The sequence below is a fragment of the Cricetulus griseus genome, chromosome 2, assembly GCF_003668045.3.
Source record: "Cricetulus griseus strain 17A/GY chromosome 2, alternate assembly CriGri-PICRH-1.0, whole genome shotgun sequence".
Taxonomy (NCBI): domain Eukaryota; kingdom Metazoa; phylum Chordata; class Mammalia; order Rodentia; family Cricetidae; genus Cricetulus; species Cricetulus griseus.
The window spans coordinates 191516770-191543476 of NC_048595.1; the positions used below are offsets into that span (position 1 = coordinate 191516770).

The 26707-nt window shown below is 39.6% G+C and overlaps 1 protein-coding gene across 2 annotated transcripts; it reads left to right on the plus strand.

Moving 5' to 3' along the window:
* The first annotated feature begins 2960 nt into the window (after positions 1-2960).
* Fem1c (fem-1 homolog C) lies at positions 2961-26247 on the plus strand. Of its 2 annotated transcripts, none has more exons than XM_027400860.2 (3): positions 2961-3099; positions 3836-4566; positions 21647-26247. In XM_027400860.2, the coding sequence occupies exons 2-3, from the start codon at positions 4023-4025 to the stop codon at positions 22954-22956; spliced, it is 1854 nt and encodes a 617-aa protein (XP_027256661.1). In that variant the 5' UTR covers positions 2961-3099; positions 3836-4022; the 3' UTR covers positions 22957-26247. The 2 variants fall into 2 exon arrangements, with proteins under 2 accessions (XP_027256661.1, XP_035296044.1); XM_035440153.1 differs by lacking the exon at positions 2961-3099 and adding an exon at positions 3326-3643.
* Positions 26248-26707: the final 460 nt, after the last annotated feature.

Consider the following 26707-nt stretch of genomic DNA (forward strand, 5'->3'; position numbering starts at 1 on the left):
GGCCTTGAACTCACAGAGATTTGATTGCCTCTGCCTCTCAAGGGCTGGGATTAAAGGCTTACAAACTATGACTGGCTTGCTAGAAATAGCTAGAAATAGCCCACAATAAGTTCTCACCCACCCCACCTTTCTGTTCTCCTCTCTCCCAGCTCTGCCAGGGCCTCATGCATCCCACATGCAGAACTAACTGTTCTATCACTAAACTTACCCCAAGCCTTCAAACTATAAATTTCTTGAAATCAGGGAAGTGGGATTCTTTCATGCTTTCCAAAATTGGTCTGTTGCCCAGTTAGTTACTAAGAACTAGAGGTATTTGTGATTCATCTGTCCTATCCCCAAATTATACCTTGTTAACAAAGTTTACCAATACTGTGCAGATTGCTTAATTAATGCTTCTGGTTCAAACAAAAGCTGCCAGGGGACTCAAATAATTGAAAAGTCTCAGAATAATGTAGAAGAAATATGCTACCAATTATAGATCATATAGACTGCCCCCCCCAAAAAAATCAAAAGGATAACCCAGTGAATTTGAGAAGCTTTGTTGTATCATTTTACATATATGTGCTAGGAAGAATGAAAACAAAACAAAAACATCAAGTGAAGTTTTGCAGGAGACAGCATCCCCTGGTTGTGGTATGGCAGACTGACCGAACTCTCTAAGATGTAGTATGAATACCTATTTCCTGTGATTTAAAGCATATCTTGTTGAAAGCAACTATTTGGATGTCATTTAACAGGATCATCAGTTACCAGTCACCTCATCACCTCAATACTTTTAACAGATGAAGAACTGTCAAAGTTCCTTGAGTTACTTCCATTCCAGAGTAATGCATCACACACACACACACACACACACACACACACACACACACACACATATATATATATATATATATATATATATATCAGGCGTATCTTTTACTCCCTGAGAATCATTTTTTTGCATATATTGGGAAAGATGAAGCTATTGGAAAAGAGCTGGGAAATGAACTAGCAAGACACATTGAATGCATTTCTCTACCAGCACATAGGTTTTAGGAAATAGTACAGACATAAATTGAAGGTCCAGAAACCTGAATTGGCCTTAAAACTAAGAGTCTGCCTATCTTTTAAGAATCCTATGGAGGCAGTGATGGCCCATGCCTTTAATCTCAGTACTTGGGAGGCAGAAGCAGGAGGATCTCTGAGTTGAAGACCAGTCTAAACCCCACCCCGGCCCCAAATACAGGAACCCTATTTTGAGGAAACACACTCAGACCAATAACTATGTAAACTATAGATCATCTTATGGTAAACTTATTTACATCATCTTACAGGAGAGACCTATTTCAAGAAGTTAGGCTTCATTGGGTCAAGAATAAGAAGCTGTGACCTGTCCTCTTAATATTTACAGGTGAATCATCTTAGATTGTCTTCTTAGTACTATTAATCACACTAGTTTTGTTTTTGAGACAGGGTTTTGTTTTGTAGCTGGCTGGCCTCAAATTTGCTATGGAAATCAGGCTGGCCTTGAACTCACAAAGATCCACTTGTGTCTGCTTCCCCAGTGCTGGGATTAAAGACCAGCACCATCAAGCTGGGCTAACTTCAAACTTGAGGATCTAATGATAAGTATATATACTGATTTCCTTGGCCAATGTGTCCCTCTTCAAAATTATTATTTAAGATCGTAAAAACTAGACGAGACATAAAGGCAAACAGATCAGCAGTTCAACACACACACACACACACACACACACACACACACACAGAGCTATATACTGTCAAGTCCCAACTGAGGACTTAGCACCTAGTCCCCTACAGCCAGAGGCATCTGGAAGGTTCAGACTTAACCTGGTCATGCTTGGGGATTGCGGTGGGAAAAGCAAGAGGAAGAGAAGAGAGGGCAAGCCGACCAAAAAAGGAGCTGAGGACCAAGAGATCAAGATTGAGCCAAGAGAGAAGAACCAAGAAACCCCACGGCGAAAAAAAGGAAGGAAGGAAGGAAGGAAGGAAGGAAGGAAGGAAGGAAGGAAGGAAGGAAGGAAGGAAGGAGAGAAAGAAAGAAAGAAAGAAAGAAAGAAAGAAAGAAAGAAAGAAAGAAAGAGAAAATCAGTTTGGCCAGTTCCAAAGTGAGTTTCATTTTTGGAAATGTCTGGAGTTTCTGTTTGGACAAGCTCGGTATATTCTCAGCTCATCAACAGAAGGACAGAAGGGATGGGTCTGATGTTCTAATAAGTGGGACAGTAAGACTGGGTGTTCCAGAGCTATATTCTGAGACTTTACAGGGCGCTGAGAGGAAATAGGAAAATACAGAACACGGGAGATCCGCCACTTTCTCAGGGAGCCCACCTAAAGGCTGGACGGCGCAGCCCCGCCCCTGCCCGTAGTACGCAGGCGCGTCTTCCTCTCCCGCCCTCGCCCCCTCCCAGGACGCCCCGCCTCTCCCGCAGCACGCAGGCGTATTCTCCTTGGCGCTCTCTGGGCGCCCGATCGTCCTTTCAGGGTGCTCCGCCCCGCCAATAGCACGCAGGCGCGTCTTCCGGGTAGCCCTCTCAGGTCCCCGCCCCCTCTCAGGGAGCCCCGCCTCTTCCGTAGCACGCAGGCGCATTTTCCGGAGCGCTGTCTCAGGTCCCCGCCCCCTCTTACGGCGCGCTCCCGCCTCTCCCGTAGCACGCAGGCGCATCCTCCGTGGGGGGGGTGTTCGCGCAGGCCCCGCCCCCTCCCCACTGCCCCGCCCCCGCTGCCCTGCCCTGCCCCGCCCCTAGGCGGTTGCTGGCGGCGGCCGCCGCCCTCCCTCGACCCAATGGCGCGGCTGCGGCGTCAGTAATGTGAAGCAGTGCACTGGCTTGTCCGGCCCCCGGGCTTGCAGCCCATTACACCATCGGCCGCGGCAGCCGCTGCATCTCGAACGGCCTGGCTGGGCGGGTGCAGACAGCTCCGCGGGGCGGGGCGGAGCGAGCAGCGCGGCCGGATTCATTCCTGTGGGGCGCGGGGCATGGAGGAGCTGTGCGGCTGCAGGCGGAGCGGGGCAGTCCAGGCGACAGGGACAACGGTTTCCATTTGAAGGGGCGGCGGGAGCCGGAGCAGCGGACGGCGGGAGTACCAGCCCCGGGGCAGGTAGTGGTGGCTGCGGCCTGGGGCCCGGCGGGGAGGCCTGGGCGGGAGAGGGCGTCGGGGCGGAAGGCCGCCGGCGGGGTCGTGTGGGCCGCGGGGCCCGGGAACCGGCTGGAGTGGTGGGGGGCGAAGGTGACAGGGCGATTGCGGCCGCCGGGGGCGAAGTTAAAGGCTGGAAGGCGGCCGGATTTCCTGAGCGCCTCACGTAGTTTGAAGGGAAAAAAGCCTTTCCCGCGAGGTTTTAGCTTGAGCGGGCCGAGGGTTGGTGCGTCTGACCTTTTTGTTCCCTGTCGAAACCCATCCTGGCCACCATGAGGCCTTCCAGCCTCGCGCCCTTGGCGGGTTCTCTGCAGATGCACGAAACAAACATTTCTGAACCCGCCGCCGCGTCTCCTGCTTCTGTCGGTTACTCGCTGGGCGTGTGCGAAAGCCAAACCAGAACAAAGCTGGGCTGGCTAGAGCCGGACACGAGGAAACCGATTGCCTGTAGTGTTTCATTTTCCGCACATGGGGAGAAACTGCCTCCCTCCGAAACAGTGTGGTCTCTGTGAGAACCCTTTTGTATTTTCCTTTCGCATCTCTTTTGAGGGAAGAGGGACAGTCGTTCCTAAAGTATGGCCTTTTCTCTGTTTCTTCCCCCCCAATTAGGAAATAGGGAAGTCTAAATCGTGTTTTTTGCCTTTACTTGTACGGAAAATTATAAACTGCTACTTTTTCTTTCTTTTTTTTTAATTTCTAGTTTGGTGCTCTGCTTCTCCGATGTTGGAATGCGATAGAACTGAATATACTCTGGATGGTTTTATATCCGTTTCTGGGGCGCGGTGACTAACATTGAACTTTGGCTCCTGTAACTTGCCTGCGTGGAGAGTTAAGCTGGAGCTTTGCTTTGAAGGATAAATAAAGCTCAGCCTCCCGACTGGACATAAATGGATCTAAAGACAGCCGTGTTTAACGCAGCGCGCGATGGCAAACTCCGGCTCCTCACCAAGTTGCTGGCTAGCAAATCTAAAGAGGAGGTTTCCTCCTTGATCTCGGAAAAAACAAATGGGGCCACACCACTCTTGATGGCTGCTAGGTATGGTCACCTCGACATGGTGGAGTTCCTTCTAGAGCAGTGCAGTGCTTCCATAGAAGTCGGGGGCTCTGTCAATTTCGATGGGGAAACCATCGAGGGGGCCCCCCCTTTATGGGCCGCTTCTGCAGCAGGGCATCTGAAGGTTGTCCAGTCTTTGTTAAATCACGGAGCGTCTGTCAACAACACGACTTTAACCAATTCAACTCCTCTTCGAGCTGCGTGCTTCGATGGCCATTTGGAAATTGTGAAGTACCTTGTAGAACACAAAGCCGATTTGGAGGTGTCCAACCGACATGGGCATACATGCTTGATGATTTCATGCTACAAAGGACACAAAGAGATTGCTCAGTATTTACTTGAAAAGGGGGCAGATGTTAATAGAAAAAGTGTTAAAGGTGAGTTCAGCTTTTTTTTTTTTCTTTTAAGTGACTTGCCTCTTATTTTCAGGAAGTTTGATAACAATTTTTAGCAACGTTGCTGAGTAGGCCTAATAAACTGTGTTTATTAGGTAACCTTTCCAGTATTTACTTGACTCTGTTAGTTGATAGTGCATTAAGCAAATGTGACAGACAATTCCAGACACTATGTTAAACAGCATTTTCTCTGTCTTCCCTAAGATTACAGAGCGTATTAGTGGCAAGTGAACTGAACCTTTCTGGCTTATAATTTGATCCATTTGGAAGTAAAGTGAAATTCAATATATTGTTCTTGAACTTTTTTTTTTAGAATCACTTTGGAGTAGTAAGTCACCATCTTATTTATTCTAGGTGGACATTTATTTGTTACTCCGTCATAGAAGGCTAGACCACACTGCCTTGAAAGGATTAAATCTGAAAGGGATATCTGTTCTCCATTCCACTTATTTGTGGCCAATAGAAAATCCTTTTATGTAGAACATGTATTAAATGCAGTAAGACAGAAAATGGATTCTAAAGACCTGCACAGGGCTGAAAAAGCTAAACCAGGACTACTGTGGATTTGTTAGTAACAATTTAAGGACCTTTGTCAGGAAGAGCTTAGGTTTGCAGATAAGTATAACTTTCACATCGGTGGGTTAGAAATTCTTCAGGCCTTTAAAAGAGACTTTCTCTGCAGAGTTTGATAACCTGAAGATCTTAAGTAAATCTGCACAGCAGTAGCTGTTAAGATTTAACAGTAGCATAAATCAGGTGAAGAATTTTTCAAACATCATATATTGGCTTGCATTGCTTACAGTGAAAAATGTCTTACTACCCCTGCATTCCCAACGTCTGTAGAAGACCACAATCCTAGAGATAGGCTGCACCCCTCCCTCCTTGCTTTGCTTTTGCTGTTGGTTAACACCCCCACCCCTGAGTGAGTGTGTGTGTGTGTGTGTGTGTGTGTGTGTGTGTGTGTGTGTGTGTGTGTGTGTGCAAGTGCTTGTGATCGAATGTGTGGTGTGGGTGTTTGTGTGTCTGTGTGCACACAAGTGCATCTTACTCTTTACTCATAACGTCATTTGATTTCAACAAACATGTCTGGCTCATTCTTGTTTGATATAATTTTTCATTGAATGTATATAATGAGTTGATCTAGGACTGGGCTAGGATAAATAATCCTGATGTGAATATTCTTGAAAAATGTGTATTAGCACACTTCTGTGAGAATAACTATAGTATGAAGCAGAGTATGTGCTGTGACAGAAGGCAAACCATGCTGTGGGGCACTGTATCGTTTCTGAGCATGTTTATAACATTATTTTTTTTTTTCCTAAAAGGGTCTTATGAAAATGATTCAATAGCATTGAGATTTCTTTTGGAGGTTTTTCAGAGCAAATGTAAAATCTTTAAAAAAAAAAAATCCTAGTACTCAGACAATCCTTCCAAATTTTGTGCTGATGTGTGTATGCAGTTTTATTTTATATCTTGTTCTATAACCCGTTTTTTAGATTAGGAAGTTTTTTTAAAATTCTTAATCATAGCTTCATAATTTCAAGAATTTAGCACACTCTTTTTTGTACACTAATGAGATAGATATGCTTGTTCATTTTTATAAAATAATTAAATCTTGTCAAGATAGTTGATACTGCAGGATATACAATTCCTTTAATGTTTTTCCTTTTTAAAAACTTTTCCTTTTATTAAAAATGGATTTTTTTTCCTCACATACTATGTTCTGATTATGGTTTTCTTCTTTCCACTCCTCCCAGTTCTTACCTACTTCCCCTCCCATCCAGATCCACTCCCTTCTGTCTCAGTAGAAAACAATCACGCTTCTAAAGGAATAATAATATAATATACTATGGTAAAACGAAAACCAATACACTGGAATTGGACAAGAACAAATAAGTAGAAGGAAAAGAGGCCAAGAAAAGGCACAAGAAACAGACCCACTTGCACACTTGGGAGTCCCATAAAAACACTAAACTGAAAGTCACAATATATATGTAGAGGACCTGGTGTAGACCTGTGTGTGCTGCCTCTGAGTTTATGTGGATCCGTCATGTTGATTTAGAGGCCCTTGTTTTCTTGCTTGTATCCATCTCCTCTGGCTCTTACACTCTTTCTATCTCCTCAGCCCTGAGGTTTCCTGATCCTTGAAGGGAAGGATTTGGTGGAGACATTCTGTTTAGAGCTGAGTGTTCCAAGGTCTCCCACTCTGCATGTTTGTCTGTGGGTCTCTGTATTTCTTTCCTTCTGCAGAAGGAAGCATCTCTGATGATGGCTGAGCAAGGTACTGACACATGAGTATAGCAGAATATCATTAGGAGTCAAGGACAGTAGTATTTGGTTTTACCCTAGGTCTCTGGGCTATCTAGTCTCAGACTCATGGTCACCCAAGCAGTGTTGGGTATGGGTTCAATCGAATGGATTGGACCTTTAAGTCAAATCAGATATTGGTTGGTTACTTCCACAAGCTTTGTGCCATCATTGTAGTAGCATTTATTGCAGGCAGGACACCATTGTAGATCAAACTGTTAGTAGCTGGCTTGGTGTTTACATTTCTCTTTTGGTAGAGTGCATAGTACCTTCTGGTACCAAAGATGCTAGAATATAGGAGTGAAGACTCTTAGAGGTACCAGCTGACTTCTCCATGTCTAGTGAATTGTGTAGGTGTTGTCTTCAGCAATGGGGCCTTACTATCACTTTGTGGAGAGCAACATAGAGTCTTGGCAACAGCCTGGGTTGTTTGGAGATTCCTATTGGACCCCTTTTCACCAACATCTCAGATGTAATACCATCTTGGTACTGGAAGCTTCATTTGGTGACAAGAGATGGTCAGTTGGGGCTGTCTTCCCCATTTTTTGACTATTTCATTTACCTTGCCTTCATATATGTATATATTTTAGGAAGCTTCTACAGTATTAGGTTTACATACTACTCCTCAAATGGCCCTTAATTTTAGCTGTCTCTTTCCATCCCCCCATCCTCTTCTTCCTTACCCACTTTATTCTCCTGTTCCAGTCCACCCATCTATCCATAGCTATCATTCCATTTCCCTTTCTTAATGAGATTTAGTGTTTCCACCAGTCCCTTACACTCTACCTAACTTGTGTGGTTCTGTGGATAGTAGTTTGGCTATCATTGATTTAACAGCCAATATGCACATATAGGTGAATACATACCATAGTTGTCTTTCTGTGTCTGAGTTACCTCACTAAGAATGATTTTTTTTTTCTAGTTCCATCCTGCAAATTTCATGGTTAATTTATTTTAATAGCTGAATAATACTCCATTGTGTAAATGTGCCACCTTTTTCTTTCTTTTTTTTTTTTTTTATCCATTCTTCTGTTGAGGGACATCTAAATTGTTTCCAATTTCTGGCAGTTATGAATAGAGCAGTAATAAACATGGTTGAGCAAGAGTCTCTGTGGTAGGATGAAGCATCCTTTGGGTATAAGCCCAAGAGTGGTATATATATAGATGGATCTTTCGGTAGGTCATTTCCCATCTTCCCCAGGAACCGCTGCACTGATTCCATAATGGCTGTTTAAGTTTGCATTCCCACTAGCAATGGATGAGTGTTCCCCTTAATCTGTATCCTCACCAGCATGAGCTATCATTTATTTTATTGATCTTAGCCATTCTGATGCGTATAATATGAAATCTCAAAGTAATTTTGCTTCAAGAACTGCATCCTTGCCTCGCAATGGTGGTGCACATCTTTAATCCTAGCACTTTGGAGGCAGAGGCAGGAAGATCTGAGTTTGAGGCCAGCTTGATCCACAGAGCAAGATCAGGACAACCAAGGCTACATAGAGAAACTCTGTCTCAAAGAGAGAGAGAGGAAAAAAAAAAGAACTGTATAGTATACTCTTCTAATGGAGCTTTACACTGATTCTGAGTTTTTGATTATTAAAAAGTGTTTTTGTAAGCATTTGTCAGTATGTTTTGTTGCTGCTTTGATTGTTTTTACAGGTAGGTTGATGAGTTAAAAGACTAGACTTTTTTTAATCCTAGTGAAGAATGTTTATCATGTCACTATTGGAAGTGCTTCAAGATCATTAAAAGAAGTGGGGGATGGCAAAAAGATATGATACCTTGGTGAGGCTTTATCAGTTTAATAATGTCCATATTACTGATAAAGCCAGATGTTGAAGTCAAATTGGGTATGTTTTAAATTCTTAAGTCAGTGGAGAGATGAGTACTGATATCTTTTGCAGTATATTTTCTAAATGATGTAGATACCTCTGTAGATACAAAAGGAATGCTTCCCTTCTCATTGCCATTCTCATCACATTATCACAGCTTTGTATGTGAGGGTCTATGCACTCTTTTGCCAAGTGATTTGCTAAGTCTGAGTCATATTTTCTTTGGTATCAACATCTGATAATGTGTTTTTAAGAAGACAAGTAGGGTCAGGTGGTGGTGGCACACGCTTTTAATCCCAACAGTCAGGAGGATGAGGAAGGTGGATCTCTGAGTTTGAGGATAGCCTGGTCTACAGAGCTAGTTTCAGGACAAGGGCTACACAGAGAAACCCTAACCCTAACCCTCCCATCCCCCAAAATAAGACAAGTAGAGAAAGAGTTATACCAAATGTTGTTTCAGATACCTTCAATTTTAAAAACATACACAGATTTTTATCATTTTGTGTGTACTGTATTAACCTTTTTGTGAAGCCACTTCTTTTGGACCATGATTCTTTATGAATATTGGTGACAGATTCCAATATACACACTCTCAACTGCCTGTACTCTGATCCTGAAGCTTTGATTCTTTGATAATTGTTCTTTGATTGATCCTTAAATTTTTGGGTGAGAATATGGGGGAAGGGGAAGTCATTGGTAATCAGAAAGCAGAAACCACTTAAAACTGATAGAGAGCTGGAAGAGTATCATACCTGACTTAGCAGTGAAGAAGGATTTTCTTCCAATTTTTAGCTCTACTTTAAAAGTGATAAATGCTTAGACTGGGTGTAGAATAGAACAGTTTTTCTTTTTAGTAGTGATGGGGAACCCAAGGTCTCATGCATGCTAGGCAGGTGCTCTATTTCTGAGCTGCGTCGTTGGCCCAGTTTCTTATAACAGTATGTGGAAATACTCTGAAAAATAATACCAATAGGTTATGTTTGGTCTTACTTTAAAACACATGAGAGTCCTTTATTCCTTTACTTTTTAACAAGTAGTTGACAAGTAACTATTACTTAAACTTTTTCTGGTTACTTTTTAACAGGCTGTTGGTATTTTTGAATATATTTAAATGGAAGGTAGAATTCATTCATTAGCTGAAAGGCACTTAAGTCCCTCAGTATGCCACTGGGCTGTTAGACTTAGGTTGTCTAAAGATGAGCAAGACAAGATTACTGTTCTTGATTCTCTGCCTTTAAGGTTTGATCTTAGAGATAGCTTCATAAGAGATACTATTAGATGAATGGGAAAAAAATTTACCCTAACAACACACTTCCTAAGGGACAGTAGGTTCCTTCTTGTCCTATAATATTCCATAAGGGGAGAAAATATTTCAAATACTCAGGAGTATATTGCTAGTTTAACATAACAGTTGATTTTTAAAAATTTTAATCTTTATTTTATGCATATGGGTGTTTTGGCTGCCTCTATGTCTCTATCATGTATTTGCTGTGCCTGTGGAGACCAGAAAGGGGGGTTGGATTCCTCTGGGACTAGAGTTACAGACAGCTTTGAGCTGTCATGTGGGTGCTGGGGACCAAACTCAGATCCTTTGGAAGGGCAACCTGTGCTCTTAACCACCATGCCACCTCTCTAGCCCTATAACAGTTGATTTTTAAAAGTATTTATTTATTTATTTATTGTTATTTTATGTGCACATTTGTCTATGTGAGGGTGTGGGAGTCCCTGGAACTGGAGAACTGCCATGTGGGTACTGGTAATTGAACCTGGTCCTCTGGAAGAGCAGCCAGTGCTCTTAACCACTGAGCTATCTCTCCAGGCCCAACAGTTGATTTTTGAGACAAGTTGGTTCCTGTTTAAAACTAATGACCTCCAAATCTGAAGAGGTTATATTAATCCCCAGAACTGCCAGTTAGCACTTCACATTTACAGTCAACTTTAGCTTCTGTTTCATTTGAGATTGTTTTTGTTTATGCTTGGAATTTTGATTTTGCAGCTCTTAAGTGAAGTTACTTAATCCCTTGATGTCTGCTTTTGTGTCCAAACTGGGAATTCAGTAGGCCAGAGTGCTTGATTAGGTACTACAGACCAGTAGGAGCAGCTCTCTAGTTGGGTTGAAGATTGGGCTTAGAAGACATGATATCTTCACTCATAGGTCAGTCATTTTAGATATTCAAGGTGATGAAGTAATTTGGTAATGAGATAATTATTGTGGCACTTTGGAGGCTCTGAGCTACGGCTGCTAAATGGGTGTGCACTGACTAGAAGTGCTTTGTGGAGACAGACACAATGTAGGGAGATAGATAGATCACTAGTTCAGAGTGGTTGTTGCTCTTTCAGAGGACCTCAGTTTGACTCCAGACCTGTGTTGAGCGGGTCACATCCACCTGTTACTGTAGCTCCAGGAGATCTGATAGGGTCTTCTGGCCTCTGCAGTTACCTACAAACACCTCTTAGACATACATACACAATTCTTTTTAAAATGAGTATAGTTTATAAGATACAGAATTTTAAAAATAAATGTTTCTTGAAATGATGGTGGGTTGAGCTGTGTTTAAAGTTTTTGATAGTTTTTCAGGCTTAGGAAATGATATGGAGAGGCACATTGAGAAAAATGTCTCTAGAATCCAGGAATTGGGAAGTAGGTATATGCATAGGGACCAAAAGGCACTTGGCATTAGATTATAACAAGCAATAAAACCAGTTAGAAAAATGTAATTTTGAGCCAGTTATGGTGGTGCATGCCTTTAATCCCAGAACTCAAAGCCAGGAAAGACTACATAGGGAAGAAACCCTGTCTCAAAAAACAAAATAAAAAAAACGGGGAGAAAGAAAGAAAAAGTTAAATTTTGTTTGTCATGCAGTGGTATCTTAGATTGCTTTTCATTGTTGTGGTAATCATGACCAAAAACAACTTAGTGAGGAAAGGGTTTAACTAGTTTGTCTGCATTATAGTCCATAATGAAGGCACATCATGTCAGGAGCTGAAGAAATGTGGGAGAGCTCTGCTTATTGGCTTGCTCAGCTTGCTTTCTTCTACCCAGGACCATGTGCCCAGGGGTCCTCCCACATCTATCATGAACCAAGAAAAGGTTCTGTGGGCTTGCCTTCAGGCAATCTGATGGCAGCATTGTCACAAATGACTTAAGGGTCCTTTTCCTAGAAATGTTGTCCTCTGTTATGTTGACAAAAACAGTAACCCAGCGAAACATTTCAGCAGAGAAATAACTAGAGCATTCTGTGAGTGTTTGAGGCCAGAGACGTCATATATTTTTTTAACTTGTATATTAGGGAAAGAATCTGGTCCACAGTATTTGGTAAGTAGGCTTGCTAAATGACTAAGTTGGATTTAAGAGAGGGAAGGTAAGAAGCTCTTTGTGGCAAGCCATGTTTTATAGTCTTCCATGGGGGGATAGGTCCATAAATTAAAAAGGTTATACAGAAATCAGTAGTGTAGGTAGACTTGGTAGGGATTCAGAAAAAAAGTAAAATCTATGTGACAGATAATTGTATTAAAAGATTTTTGAGACTGTTAATTTGGGCAGGTTTTTGTCTTTGGCTCTTTAGTATGGTAATCATACATACAGAGCTGAAGAGAATATGTCAAACTACAGTGTACCCATATTAAAAAAAGATACATTTCTTTTGTCATCTTTGAATAGTTTAAAGCAAACCCAAGGCATTGTTCCATTCTCTCCCATAGTAAAAACATTTTAGAGTGTGAATGTAGCTCCATCAGGGGCTCACATATTTTTATCATTCTTTTTAAAGCCCTAGCTGTGTGGTGGTGCATATCTGTAGTCCTAGCACTTTTGAGGCTAAGTTGGGAGGATCCTAAGTTTGGGTATCACCAGGGCTATTTATTGAGACTATGGGAGGAATACTTTTTCCACACTGTAAGTGTATAGGAATCTCAACTAGTAAACGCTCTTTTGTAAATTAAAAACTGTTGAAGATAATAGACTAGGGTAGGACTTGGTGTTGTGGCAGATAGGTTATTTCAAGTGTACTTGAACACTTGTGTTGAAAGCAGTTCTCTGGTTTTTTGAACTTGAGGACATTTACCAGCCATTGGTTATCTTCGACACACCTACTTGCAGAACAGAAGGACCTAAACCTTCATTTTGCTCTGGTGTCTGGTTTTAATTTGGTTTAGTATTGGTTAAATAATTTACTAGTTGAAGTCATTAACATTTTTAATGCGGATCTTCAAGTTGTTTCCAACTTGTTTTTCCTTTGTCCGCTTGTCTCATCTGGAAGACTTGACTTGCTACTTGAACTTTAGCTATAGAAGATGTGTAAACTAAGTTCATAAGAAATAACTGTGTGACTAGCTTTCTCTGGAGATTGAACTTAAAACTTTGAATTCTCACAGAATTAAACTGAGGTTGGTGAGGGTGAACAGTATGGGATGTGTCTGCCATTTCCCAATTGTTGGCAGCCCCATTAACTCAAGACAGTCTTCCCAAGTTTTATGTACTTGCGTTTAGGTATATATGGCCTCTTCATGGTGTTCATTTTGGTCAGCTTTTCAGTGCTTTGTTAAATCTTTTTGCTTAAAATAAAATTTAGAAATCTGGTATTTTAGCAATTGGTTTCTTTGATGTATTAGGGCAATGTGATAGAAGACAGAGGTGGAAAGGCCCAGTTTAAGAAGGCACTAGGTGTATATCTGTCCAAACATCTCTCTTCCACCTTTCCCTTCCCTTTGGGAAGAGCTGTAGTTAGATAAGAGCCTGTGAATTAGATCAGCTTGGAAAGGGAATCATAATGAAGTCTGGATGTAACATTGGTATTTTCAGTCTTCAAATGAGTTTTTTTTACAGATGAGAGCTGGTTTCTGTCCTTTTCCCTAAGCTCCAGGGATTTAAGTCTTGAAATCTCTACTTCACAGCAAGTCTTCTGTGAATACATCTTATTTTGGCAGATAGAAACAATAAAGTAATTTTGTTGTGAGCTCATTGGCTTGTGTTGAGTTTCTGTGTGTTTCTGCTCAGTATCTCAAAGAAGCAGATAACAAAGGGAGGGCACATGATAGTCATGGCAGTTTGTCGTTACTTATTTTTAATTTTATTTTTTCCTTCCTCTTATTATCTCCCATGATAGAATATACATGGGGAGGGGAAACAGAGCAGAGAACCCTCTGGTACTCCTTCAATATTCTAAACCACTTCTGCATTTCTCAGCTCCTCCAGTGCATGCGAAATTACAAAAGGCGTAAAGGAATCTGCCTTTTTGTGCACATGTTCCATCCCTACTCCTGTCTAGATCACTTCTAAACTCAGCCCAGATACAAAGTTGAGGAAGAATGAGTCATTGGTCAACCATAGTAAGCTGAAGAAAAAAGATGAATTATTTATTTTCAGACACATATTCTACAATATGGTCTTTGTTCCTGTCAGTCAAAACACGTTTTGCCAGAAAAATAAGTGTTTTGATTGTTACTAGATTTTCAAACAACTTTATTGAGATCTAATTCACATATAATTCACTTATTTAAAGTATACAATTCAGTGCGGTTTTTAAAATGTGTTTAATGAGTTATATAGCCACTACTGCAACTTTTCATCATCCTGCCCCAAACTCCATGTTCATTGTCTGCTGCATTAGCCTCAAGTGATGACTAAGTTTCTGTCCCTGCAAATCTACCTGTTTTAGACTTGTTGTATAAGCACAGGTAGAACAGATGGTCTCTTATGACTTGCTTCTTTCACTTAGCATAGTGTGTTAAAGGTTCATTTAATTGTAGCATGTGGGTTTAAATTTTATTATCAAATAATAGTGCTTCTGTATAGATCAGTGACCTGTTCACAGGGGTAGCCTAATACCATCAGAAAACATATTTACATTAGGATTCATAAAATTAGTGAAATTACAGTTACAAAGTTACAACAAAATAATTTTATGGTTGGAGTCACCACAACATGAGGAACTGTCTCAGCATTAGGCAGATTGAGGACCATTGATGAGCAATTTATTGTTTTATTTTTCAGCATTATGAGTAATGCCATTATGGGCATTTGTATAAAAATTCCATGGATGTATATTTCATTTTCCTCAGACATGTGTTGCCAGGAGTAGACTGGGGTTATAATGGTCATTGTTTGACTTTTGAGGAAGTAACAGGCTGTTGTTCAGAGCAGTTGCATAGTTTATATTCCTCAGGATACAGGAGGGCCCAATTTTTCTGCACTTGTTCTTTTTATAAATACCCATCCTAGAATTGTGATTTTGGTTCATATTTTTCCCCATGGCTAATAATGTTTAGTATCTATTCATATGCTTTCTTCATGTATCTGTTTGCCATTTCTGTATCTTAGTGTCTTCATATATTTTTGTATGTTCTATATTGACCTGTTTAACCTTTGTATTAGTCTTAAGAGTTGTTTATGCCAGGCGGTAGTGGTGCAGCCTTTAATCCCAGCACTTGGATGGCAGAGGCAGATGGATCTCTGTGAGTTCAAGACCAGCCTGGTTTACAAGAGTTCCAGGACAGCCTCCAAAGCCACAGAGAAACCCTGTCTGGAAACCCCCCCCCCCAAAAAAAAAAAAGTTGTTTATATAGCCAGGCCCGTTGGCACATGCTTTTAATCCTAGCATTTGGGATGCAGAGGCAGGTGGATGTTTCTAAGTTTGAGGCCAACCTGGTCTACAAAGTGGGTTCCAGGACAGCTAGGGCTGTTACACAGAAAAACCTTGCCTTAGCAGGGAAAAACAACAACAAAAGTTATGTATTGAATATACAAGTCTTTTATCAGATATATATTTACAAGTATTTTTTCCCATTCTATGGATCATTTTTTTCATTTTTGATGGTGGTTTTTATAGCAATTGGGATTATTTTGAAGATTTAAAATTTTCCATTGTAGATTAGTTGAATATCTGACTTAAGATAACTCCTTATTACATTTTTATTTATTTTGTGTTAGTGTGTTATGTGTGGATGCATAGATACCACAGCATACATGTGGTGGGTCAGAGAAAAAGCTATAGGGTTTACAGATACTGCTTATGGCTTAAGAACTTTCCCAAGGATGAAAATTGTGACTTAATTGTAATATATACTATATTCTTACTTTGGCTCATTCAAATTTAGACTAAACATCAGGGCATAGTAGGACACATGTCTATATCTCTTTTTTGATTTAGGATGCTTAATAGCATTTATGTTTAAAAATTGCATTCTATTCAAGTAGGGGAATTATAGTTCCGTATCACCAGGAAGTGCTGAATACAGAGAATTCTTGAACCTCAAAACCATTCTTCCCCAAGCACTAGTATTTTGGGTTACTGACTTTGAAAAACATACTGACTCCATTGTGTGGCTCAAACTTTCATATATGCATGGATTCTTTTATGTGCTTGCTATTAGTTAATTATAGGAGTCTTTAAAATTTATATCAGTGAAAATGCTCCCTCTAAGTACTTCTTAAGGAATATTACCATGCTTTAACACATAAGCACACAGCAAGATGCTGAAGCATCCCATTGAATATGGCTCCTATTCATTCTTCTAAATTTTCTTTGCTCTGCTTTTGAAGTTACATAGCTATAGTCACATACTAACTTTCTACAGAAAGTGTTTGAGTTGATGTTTAATATGCCAGTAGCTAGCTAGCTTGAATTTTAAAAGAATGCCCAGTCTTTTTTTTTTTTTTTTATGAGTTTGGTGAAGGGAAATTGTTTTTCTTCAAATGAATTTGCTGAACCATTGAAAGTCATGTAATACAAAGTGCTTCTTTTTTCCTCTTTTTTTTTTCCTTTAAAGGTCAATTCATGACATTTCAATGTCAAATACCTTTATTTTAAACTATTTTAAAAAAATTATTTTTATTTCCTGTGCATTGGTGTTTTGCTTGCATATGTGTCTGTGTGAAGGTGTCAGATCCCCCGGAACTGGAGTTATAGACAGTTGTGGGTGCTGGGAATTGAACCCGGGTCCTCTGGAAGGGTCCTCTTAGTTGCTGAGCCATCTCTCCAGCCCCCAAATACCTTTATTTTGATTTAGGATGCTTGGTAGCATTTATGTAAACATTGCATTCTGTTTTTCATTGTTTCTTACTTTGAAAGTAGAAGATATAATAAGGTAACCCTGCTAAATCTTTTGGAAGTACAATCATTATGTTGTGGGGGTGTTTTAAGAGCTATAAAACACAGGAAATTCTTGAGTCAAATATGTAGTAATTGGGATATATTGTTTAAAATTAGTGATGATAGCTGTCAAAAACATGGTCTTTGGCATGTAAACTTAACCCAGATGATTAGAAAGAACATAATGATTTGATGTTTAAATTTGGGTAGAATAGTAATTTTCTACAAAACATTTTGCAGTATATTTATCACTTAAATGACTGGTAGTAAATGTAACAAATAATTGTCTATCATATTATAAAGAGTTTATACATAGACTTAAATAGACTTAATAGTTTATACATAGACTTAAATCTCAGTCTTAAATAGATGGGCTTTTTTTTTTTTTTGTCATTTTTTCTTTTCCTTTTTTGAGACAGGGCATTGTGTATCTCTAGCTGTCCTGGAACTTACTGTGTAGATCAGGCTGACTTCAAACTTACAGAGATCTTGCTTCCAGAGTGCTAGAATTAAAGACATGAGCTACTATTCTGGTTTTCATTAATTTTCTTAAAAGGAAAAAAAAAATTTTTGTACAACAGGAGGAAATGTTTCATTTACTAGGAATAGAAGTCATATAAATTAAAAAATTTCAGGATACTATAGAAAGTGGAACTTAATCTGTTTTTTCACTTCTAAAAGTTTAATCTTTTATACAATGTTTATTGATCATTTTTATGCTAATTTTTGGGCAACCTCCAACATGTCTCCCTCGTCCTTTCATGTCCCCTCCCCCTTCCCTTCTCCATAACCTACTGGAGCTAGTTAGTGCTGCCTGCTGGAGTGTTTTGTTAGGTTGGTCTTGTGCAAGTAATTGTAAATGCAGTGAGTTCATGAGTGTATTAGCCAGACATCAGCATTTTACAACACTTCTTCCAATCCTTGCACTGTTTTTATAGTGGTTGCCCTTGTTTGCTAGGACTTTGGCATACATCTCTTGCTTTCCAACAGTGAGACTTAGGACGCTCAAGCTGCAGTGTTCTCCTTATTTTTTGTGATATTTATGCCAAGTATATTACTTCCACAAGATATTGTTGAGAAAGTTATATTTACTTAGATTTACCCTTTTTGTGTATCTATGCCCATGCCCACTTCTGGCTTCCATGAACTTATTCCTTCTGCTAAAAAAAAAAAAAAATACTCCACAATATTTTGGCTTTTCCTAGCAATATGTATTTTAGTTTTCTGCATCTGAGAGTTTGTTATTTTTATTTATCCATGATCTGGATCTAATTTGGCTGTTCTTTTCTGTTAGGGATTTTCACTGTGATTGTGTCTCAACTCTGTTCCTAGTGAAACTTGCTGTTGGTCTTGTTACTTTCTAGCAGAGAATGAATGGGAAGACTTCTGTGGTTTAAATGCTTTTCTGTTTGACCTTAGTTTTCATATATATGAAACATACACACTCCCTCAACTCTAATAAAAGGTGCCTCCATTTAATTTTGGAGATAAGATCTCTCCACAGCTTTGAAGGTATTAAGTAGGCTAGACTGACTGACTAGTCTCGGGAATCTGCTTGTCTACTCCCTCAGTAGTGCTGGGATTGCAAGTGAGTGCCATCACACTCAGTGTCTCTGCTAAGGTTCTGGGAATCAAAGTCATTTCCTTGCTTGCAGGGCAAGCACTTTACCAACTGAACTTTCTCCCCAGCTCCCTCAAATCACTGTTTGTTGTCATCATATAATACACAGAAGAAAAACCAGAACATACAAACCACAAGAGCTATGAAAAAGCCCAGTAAGACATTTACTCTTTACAGTTATTGACACAAATTTTATATGAAGTTTAGCATATTCAAAGAGATTTTTAAAAATTGGATATTAAAGGGAAATCTGAAAACTACAAAAAACCAAACAGACATTCTACAACTAAAAAAATTCAGTGGGTGGCTTTTAAAAATGGATTACTCATAGCAGACTAGAAACTTTATGAACGAGAAGGTGGGTCAGGTGAAAATATAGAGAGAAAAATCACAGATGGGAAAGGACTACAAGAGACAAAGGGAACAGTGCCAAAAGGTCAGCATGCCTAAAGCCATAATTCCAAAGCATGAAAATTAGTCAAAAGCAGTATTTTAGGAGATGGTCTTAGAAACCAGGATACTTCAACAGTGGCTGTTAGTGTGCAGAGCTGGATTGTTGGTAGCTGGATTGCCTCTGGAGTTCCCATCTGGAAATGAAGGCCTGGAGGATTCCTGGAGATCGAGCTACTGGTCTTCAGTCCATCTTGGAAGGCTGAAGAAACTAGGTTCTGGCGTCAGCACAGCCTGACAGTAGCAGTGGTAGTAAGAAGATAGATGTACTCACAAACGAAGGGTGAAAGCAAGCAGCAAAACCTAGCCTGCTTTCCCCTCATCCTCTCCATACCACTCTGGTGGGATGCCACCAGAAGATGCTGTCCTCTAGGGGTGGAATGAGGATCCTGACTCCCTGCTTAGATCTCCCTAAACAGACATGCTCAGAGGCACATTGATTCCAGTCCAGCCAAAGGGACAACCAAGATTAACCATCACAGTACCTGAAGGATAATGACACTGCTGGCTTCCACACATTGACACACATGATTGGAGCTCTGCTGTAGCAGTCTCATCCTCCAAGTGGTATCAATATTTGCTTCTAGTATTTGGGTCCATATAGTAGCACCCTCAGTATTTTACAAAAGTTGATTTACTTTTCTATGATGGCTGATCTGTTTGTAGTTCACCTTTGCCTGGTGGAACTGTACCCTAAAGTGTGGGAGTTTCCAAAGCTCACTTCCCGATAGTTTGTGGCTGCATTTCCTCCAGACTTCAGTATAAGGCTGTTAACAGACCTGCTTTTTGTTTGTTTTTGTAAACTGTCTTTTAGAACCAGTTAAGAGCATTGTGAAGTTTTGCCCAATTCTAGACTTTGGTAGTCTTCTTTCTCATCCTGGATTACTCTTTTTGGCTCTTATGTGCTTTCAAGCAAAGTTTTAGATTACATTTGTTGTTAGATGTGATGGTGCATACCGGTAACCCCAAAATTCAGGCAGCACAGACAGAAGGAGCTCAACAGTTTGAGAATAGCTTTGACCTGTATCAAAGCAAAAACAAAAATGAAGGAAGGACAGATGGACTATGGAAAATGAGTAAAGTATTGTTTCATTTGAGGTGTAAGGTATTGTCTGCATAGACCAGGCTGGCCTTGCGTTTGCACTCTTCCCACCTCTGCTTTCCAGGTAGTGGAATAGAGATGTCATGCCTGGCTCTCTCAGTACATAGTCTTGAGGGATTGAACCCTGTCACTGCTGTTACTAAACAAAAGAGCCTCCTCTTCTCTCTTCAAGCCAGATTTTTTTTTTTTTTTTTTTGCCTGCACATGGGTGAATTCAAAATACACATATTCTAATTTTCAATAAATACAGAATTTTAGTTCATTTAAAACTGACTTGTTGCGGCTGGCGTTGGTGGCGCATGGCTTTAATCCCAGCACTTGGGAGGCAGAGGCAGGCGGATCTCTGTGAGTTCAAGACCAGCCTGGTCTCCAGAGCGAGTGCCAGGATAGGCTCCAAAGCTACACAAAGAAACCCTGTCTCGAAAAAACAAAAACAAACAAACAAACAAACAAAAAGAACCTGATGTTGCATCCCTATTCTTGATTTTATATTACTCTTAACAGGAAAGAGTGCCATCCAAGCCTTTTCTTTTGGCTCACATTTTTGTTTGTTTAGTTTAACTTAAATCACCTATGGGGGGATGAAAATAGGAATTCTAACTTAGACTATTTACATTTTTTTATGTACTTGGCATAGTAGTCATGCTTAATTGGAATTTGAAACAAATGACAATCAGTAATCAGAACCTCTGCTTGCCCTGGTTGGTTGACAGTACTTTGTTGTTGATCACTGAAATCTGGGATAGAATAGACAGATTCTAAATAACTCATATAGTAGTTAAAGATATTGTGGAAAATCAAACAAGATCAACCTTTGTGTAACTAAAAAGAAAATCATTTTAAATGACATTTACTTATTTAGTAATTGGGGTGGCAGTGTGTGTGTGCCATGATATGTGTGGAGGAAGTGAGAGGACAACTAGACAGTTCTCTCCTTCAACTCTGTAGGGCCCAGGGATAGAACTCATCAGGATTGACAACAAGTGCCATTACTTGCAAAGCTATCTTGATGGGCCATGTTTTTTCTTTCTCTCCGTGTGTGTGTGTGTGTGTGTGTGTGTGTGTGTGTGTGTGTGTGTGTGTGTGTGTGTGTGTGTGTGTGTGTGTGTGTGTGTGTTCTCCTACGAGAGAATACTTTGTAACAAATTTTGACTTTAACTGTTAAAACTCATTTGATAATCAGTTGCTTTGAAAAAAATTGCTCACTATTAAAATCAAGTGGAAGAATCTTAGATCCTAAAGACTAGATTCTCCATTTATAAATGAAGAAACTGACCCAGAAAATTGACTGTCAGCAAAGCTACAAATGGCTTAAATTCATTTCATCCATTTTTGTTCAGAGACTATCACTTTCATTTGAATATGAATGAAAAGTGCCAAGGGGCCATTGATTAAGGAAGCTTTATCTAGTGACTTTGGGTGGGTGGTTTTGTTTTGTTTTCCATACTCATTTTAGTCAAGTTATTCAAGAAGTTTTGTAAGTATTTCTTCTACTCCTGCTGTGTATCAGACACTAATATTAGGTGCTGAAGGTAATTGTTTTCTCCTTTGTAATTATAGCATGTTCTACTTATGGTTGGCTGGAGTTGCCTGTGCTTTTTTGTGGGGGTTACATTATAGCTTGGTCCTTCAAAGTGTGTTCTTTTCTTTCTCTTTCAGGCAACACTGCATTGCATGATTGTGCAGAATCTGGAAGCTTGGACATCATGAAGATGCTGCTTATGTATTGTGCCAAGATGGAAAAAGATGGCTATGGAATGACTCCTCTTCTTTCAGCAAGTGTGACTGGTCACACCAATATTGTGGATTTTCTCACACACCATGCCCAGACCAGCAAGACAGAACGCATCAATGCTCTGGAGCTTCTGGGAGCTACATTTGTAGATAAAAAAAGAGATTTACTTGGGGCTTTGAAATACTGGAAAAAGGCAATGAACATGAGGTACAGTGATAGGACTAATATAATTAGTAAACCAGTTCCACAGACACTAATAATGGCTTATGATTATGCCAAGGAGGTAAACAGTGCAGAAGAATTAGAAGGCCTTATTGCTGATCCTGATGAGATGAGAATGCAAGCGCTGTTAATTAGAGAGCGTATTCTCGGGCCTTCTCATCCTGATACCTCTTACTACATTAGATATAGGGGCGCTGTATATGCCGACTCTGGAAATTTTAAGCGATGCATCAACCTATGGAAGTATGCTTTGGATATGCAGCAGAGTAATCTCGACCCTTTAAGCCCAATGACTGCCAGCAGCTTACTGTCTTTTGCAGAACTCTTTTCCTTCATGCTACAGGACAGGGCTAAAGGCTTGCTGGGTACTACTGTTACATTTGATGACCTCATGGGCATACTGTGCAAAAGCGTCCTTGAAATTGAGCGAGCTATCAAACAAACTCAGTGTCCAGCTGACCCATTGCAGTTGAATAAGGCTCTTTCCATCATTTTGCACTTAATTTGCCTATTAGAAAAAGTTCCGTGTACTCTAGAACAGGACCATTTCAAAAAGCAGACTATCTACAGGTTTCTTAAACTGCATCCAAGAGGAAAGAATAACTTCAGCCCTCTGCATCTGGCTGTGGACAAGAATACTACATGTGTAGGGCGGTACCCTGTTTGTAAGTTTCCATCTCTGCAAGTTACTGCGATACTGATAGAATGTGGTGCTGATGTGAACGTCAGGGACTCTGATGACAACAGTCCCCTACATATTGCTGCTCTGAACAACCATCCAGACATCATGAATCTCCTTATTAAATCAGGTGCACATTTTGATGCCACAAACTTACACAAACAAACTGCTAGTGACTTACTGGACGAGAAGGAGATAGCTAAAAATTTGATCCAGCCCATAAATCATATCACATTGCAGTGTCTTGCTGCTCGTGTCATCGTGAATCATAGAATATATTATAAAGGGAATATCCCAGAAAAGCTAGAGACCTTTGTTTCACTTCATAGATGATAATTCGAACTGTACTTCAACACTGTTAAAGCACGACTTGGTAACAGTTGTTTCATAAATGAGCACTGTTGTGATAACACCAGCATTCATTTAGCTTGATATCATTGTGCTCTCATTGGCTAAAGCATTGTAAGCATCAAATTTGCAGGGTTGGTTTCCCAGTATTTAATATAAATATACCGTATAATATATTGTTTGTGAATTATTGAGAAATGTGATGTCATATTCAAATTTCTAAAACTGTCTGCCAAAGGCCATTCTGGTTTTGTTGGCTGTTGGGTGTTAGGGACAGAGTTAACTGTTTTCAGTGATGTCTTTATACTTTACTAGTTTGTGAATTTTATACAGTTGAAAGTCATCCTACCCGGCTCCCTTCTTCCGTCTTCAAGTTTTGCCCATTTCCACTTTTTTTTTCCTCCCTAACCATTTCGGCTACAATGTTCCCCGAACCTTTGGATCCATGCTAGGTCATAAACCTTATGGACTTGTTCACCATTTGCAGTTACCATAAGTGCTTTATCTTCTCTATGCACCGGCTTAAACTGGACTGTTGTGTGTTGGCATATTCTCTATGCAGCAGTTGGTCAACTTCAACTCAAAACACTGTTTTCTTAAGTTACGGAGTTCATGTCACAAGAGCACTCTTAGAGCATGTCAGTTTTTAGAGTTGCCGGTAAGCAAGTTAAGCTCAAGCTTTCATTTTATGTTTTGTTTGGTTTTGCTTTGTTTCTTCACATCTGAGGTTTCTTTCTTCAATCTACAGGAAGTTTTTTAATATTCTAAATTTGGGAAACAAATCTATTACAACTCATTAACCCAGTTGGAATTTAGGTCTGTCATCTTAGTATATCGTGCAGTAAAGGAAGACCTTTCAAAAGTGACCTGCCTCTCATACTGCTCCAGCGTTGTCCTGCTTGTGCTGATGGTGTGACTAGGTATAGAGAATTTGCTTCAATTTAACCTCAGAGTTTATCACACAGCTTAATGAGTCACATTGGGCTATTCAGTGATTGAACTGCAGATCACTTTTAGTTACAAAAAGGCTAAAGCATGTCAGTGGCATGATGCTTGCCAAGCCAGATCTAGGCATCTCAGATAATTAAGGTATTTTAGTATGCAATTTACTGCCATAGTATCAAAGGTCAATAACAGTGTTCTTTTTTTTTTCTTCAAGTTTATGTATATCTTTTAAAGATAACGTGCATGAATTACTTTGATCTCAATTATTTGTCGCCCTATTAAACACAAAAGATTGCACAGTGATTTCTGTCCCCTTAATGAAAGCGCCTCCTTTCCTTCTTTCCCCTCCCAGCCACTTCCCCTACCCCCAGCTCTTTCTTCCCTCTCCCTCTCTCTTTATTTTTTTTTCCTATCAAAGATTTGTTAATGCCACAGAAAGGGCTCTTTTGACTTAAGAAAAAATAAGTGAAAATTCAAAAGATTCAGGTAATCACTCAGCACTTTACCGTATTCAGTAAAATTTACAATGGTACATTGCCCTGAAAAATGTAGTAAAAATAATTGTTCTGAATGAAATGCTCCTTATTGATTCTAGAAAACCAGTCAGTTCACCTGTGAACTTCGTGATCTGGGTCACTTGGATTTAGGGGATGACATTTTATTCTGAGGGTTGATGTAATGTTACTTAAAGAATTGTCATTGCAATCGCATTCATCTTTATTCAGTAAAAATTTGTAATGAAGGGTAGTGAATAAAGACCATTAGACTTTTTCATTAAACAATTGAGGTTTAATTCTTTAAAAGGTATCTTTACTCATTTTACTACATTTTAAATTAAATTTTACCATTGGAAGAATGGATTAGTTATCAATGGGATCTTTTCAACTCTTTGATGAAGAGGTTTTACTATGTTTTATTTGTTTTGGGCAAGTCTGATATGATATTTGAGCTGCTATATATAAGAATAATATGCCATTTAGACAGGTATTCTAGAAATATCAAACTTTAGAAGTCATCTGCCTCTAATTTTATGGTATAAAAATTATATGTGAACTACTATTTTTTTAAAAGAAAACTTGGCCATTTTGGTGAATTATCATTGGTTGATCTCACTTTGGGGTAAAAGATGACAATTTGACTTAAAGGGATTTAATATCTGCCTCCCTGCTTGGCCCAAAGAATCTGACTTACATGTTCTTAGCAAAAGTCTCATTCTAAGGCTCACTGTTGTACAGGTGGACTTGAATTTCATAACCCCATATGAAATAAGGATGTCTTCACATAGTGGCTTCCTTCAAGAACAGATAACTTAGAACTGGTCTTAGTCTTGAAAACCCAGTGCTATATTGTAGTCAGGATGTGGCTCTCCCTTTTCTGTTTGCCCACTCCAGAAATGCCATTGGGAGCTCTTGAAAAGGCTGTTAAGTAGCTCAAAATTAGCCATGATTTTATTTTAGAGTAAGTTGGTTCAGGAGTGCAACCTCATAACTGTTAGGGTCTTCCTCCGAAAATCGTGAGACCAAATAATATAAAATTCTCAAGTTTGTGGGTTTGTTTTTGTCCATGGTGAAGAAATGATCTAATTGTATTCATTTGAATCAAACTAAACTGGACATTGTAGCATGATAGTATTGACTGGTATTAATGTTTAAATCTCAACAATGTTTCTCCAAAAATGCCTCTGAATTTCAGATGTTCTACAATTTTGATCATTTTTTTGTAAGAGAAATGGTTATTTTGTTCAGATACCAGTCTCCTTCCTAAAGGCAAATGAACTGCAGTTTTAAAAATGTCATTGTTTTCTTATCCTTAAGTCTGACAAGCATAAGCCCCAATCAGCAAGATAATTTGGTACCCTTTATGATTTTGAAGTTAGGTGATTGCTCATTTACAAAGAATTTGTAATATTTCAAAAAGCCCCATTTACTATAAGTTGAGAAATTGTTCAGGTTGTATTTTGAAATTTAGCTTCTTAAAATCAAATTGTCCAGCAAAACTCCTCAGCTGAATGTGCAGGTGTTTATCCCTGTAAGTAGTTCCCAGCAGGGGCTGGTTGAGGAGTTAGTGTTCTTACACCCTTGTTGGCAGCACCATTGCTTGGAACCTGAACCACTTTAAAGTTAGGAACTAAGGAAACTTGAAGTGCTGGTCATCTTCTTTCTTCTCTTTTCCCTTGTGTATCACTAAACAACTAGCTTCTCTCCCTTTTGTTGTGTATCTTTATTTTAAAAGAAGTACTGTATCCAGATGCCAGCCAATAAATTGCCACACAATGAAAAAAGCGATATGCCATAGCATTGTAAGGTTTAATAAAATTAAGTTTGCACCAAACTTAAGTGTGCTCTTATTAACTCTTAATTCTTGATGAGTGTTACCCGAAAATACATTACAGTGGATTCCTGGATTCCATTTTAGAAAAATGCCTACTTGGTAACTTACAGCCAGTTAGAACTTACCCACACACTATTTATTAATGGCCTGCTGTATAAATAAGATGACTTGATTAAAGTTTGTTGTAACTTTTTCCTAGTAAGTACTATAGGAACTGCAGACTAGGAAGACTAGTAAAAAGCACAGAAGGATCGCCTGTTAAGCTTGTTCTTGTCTTTAATTTCCTATTAGTAGAATCATGTGCAGTGATATGCATGCCATGAATGTGTTTTCTTTATTATTTTATTTTCTACATACTAATTCCAGTTCCCCCTCCCTCCCCTCTTCCCACCACCTCCACCTTCCCCTCAACCCCACCCCCACCCCATCTGCTCCTCAGAGAGAGTAAGGCCTCCCATGA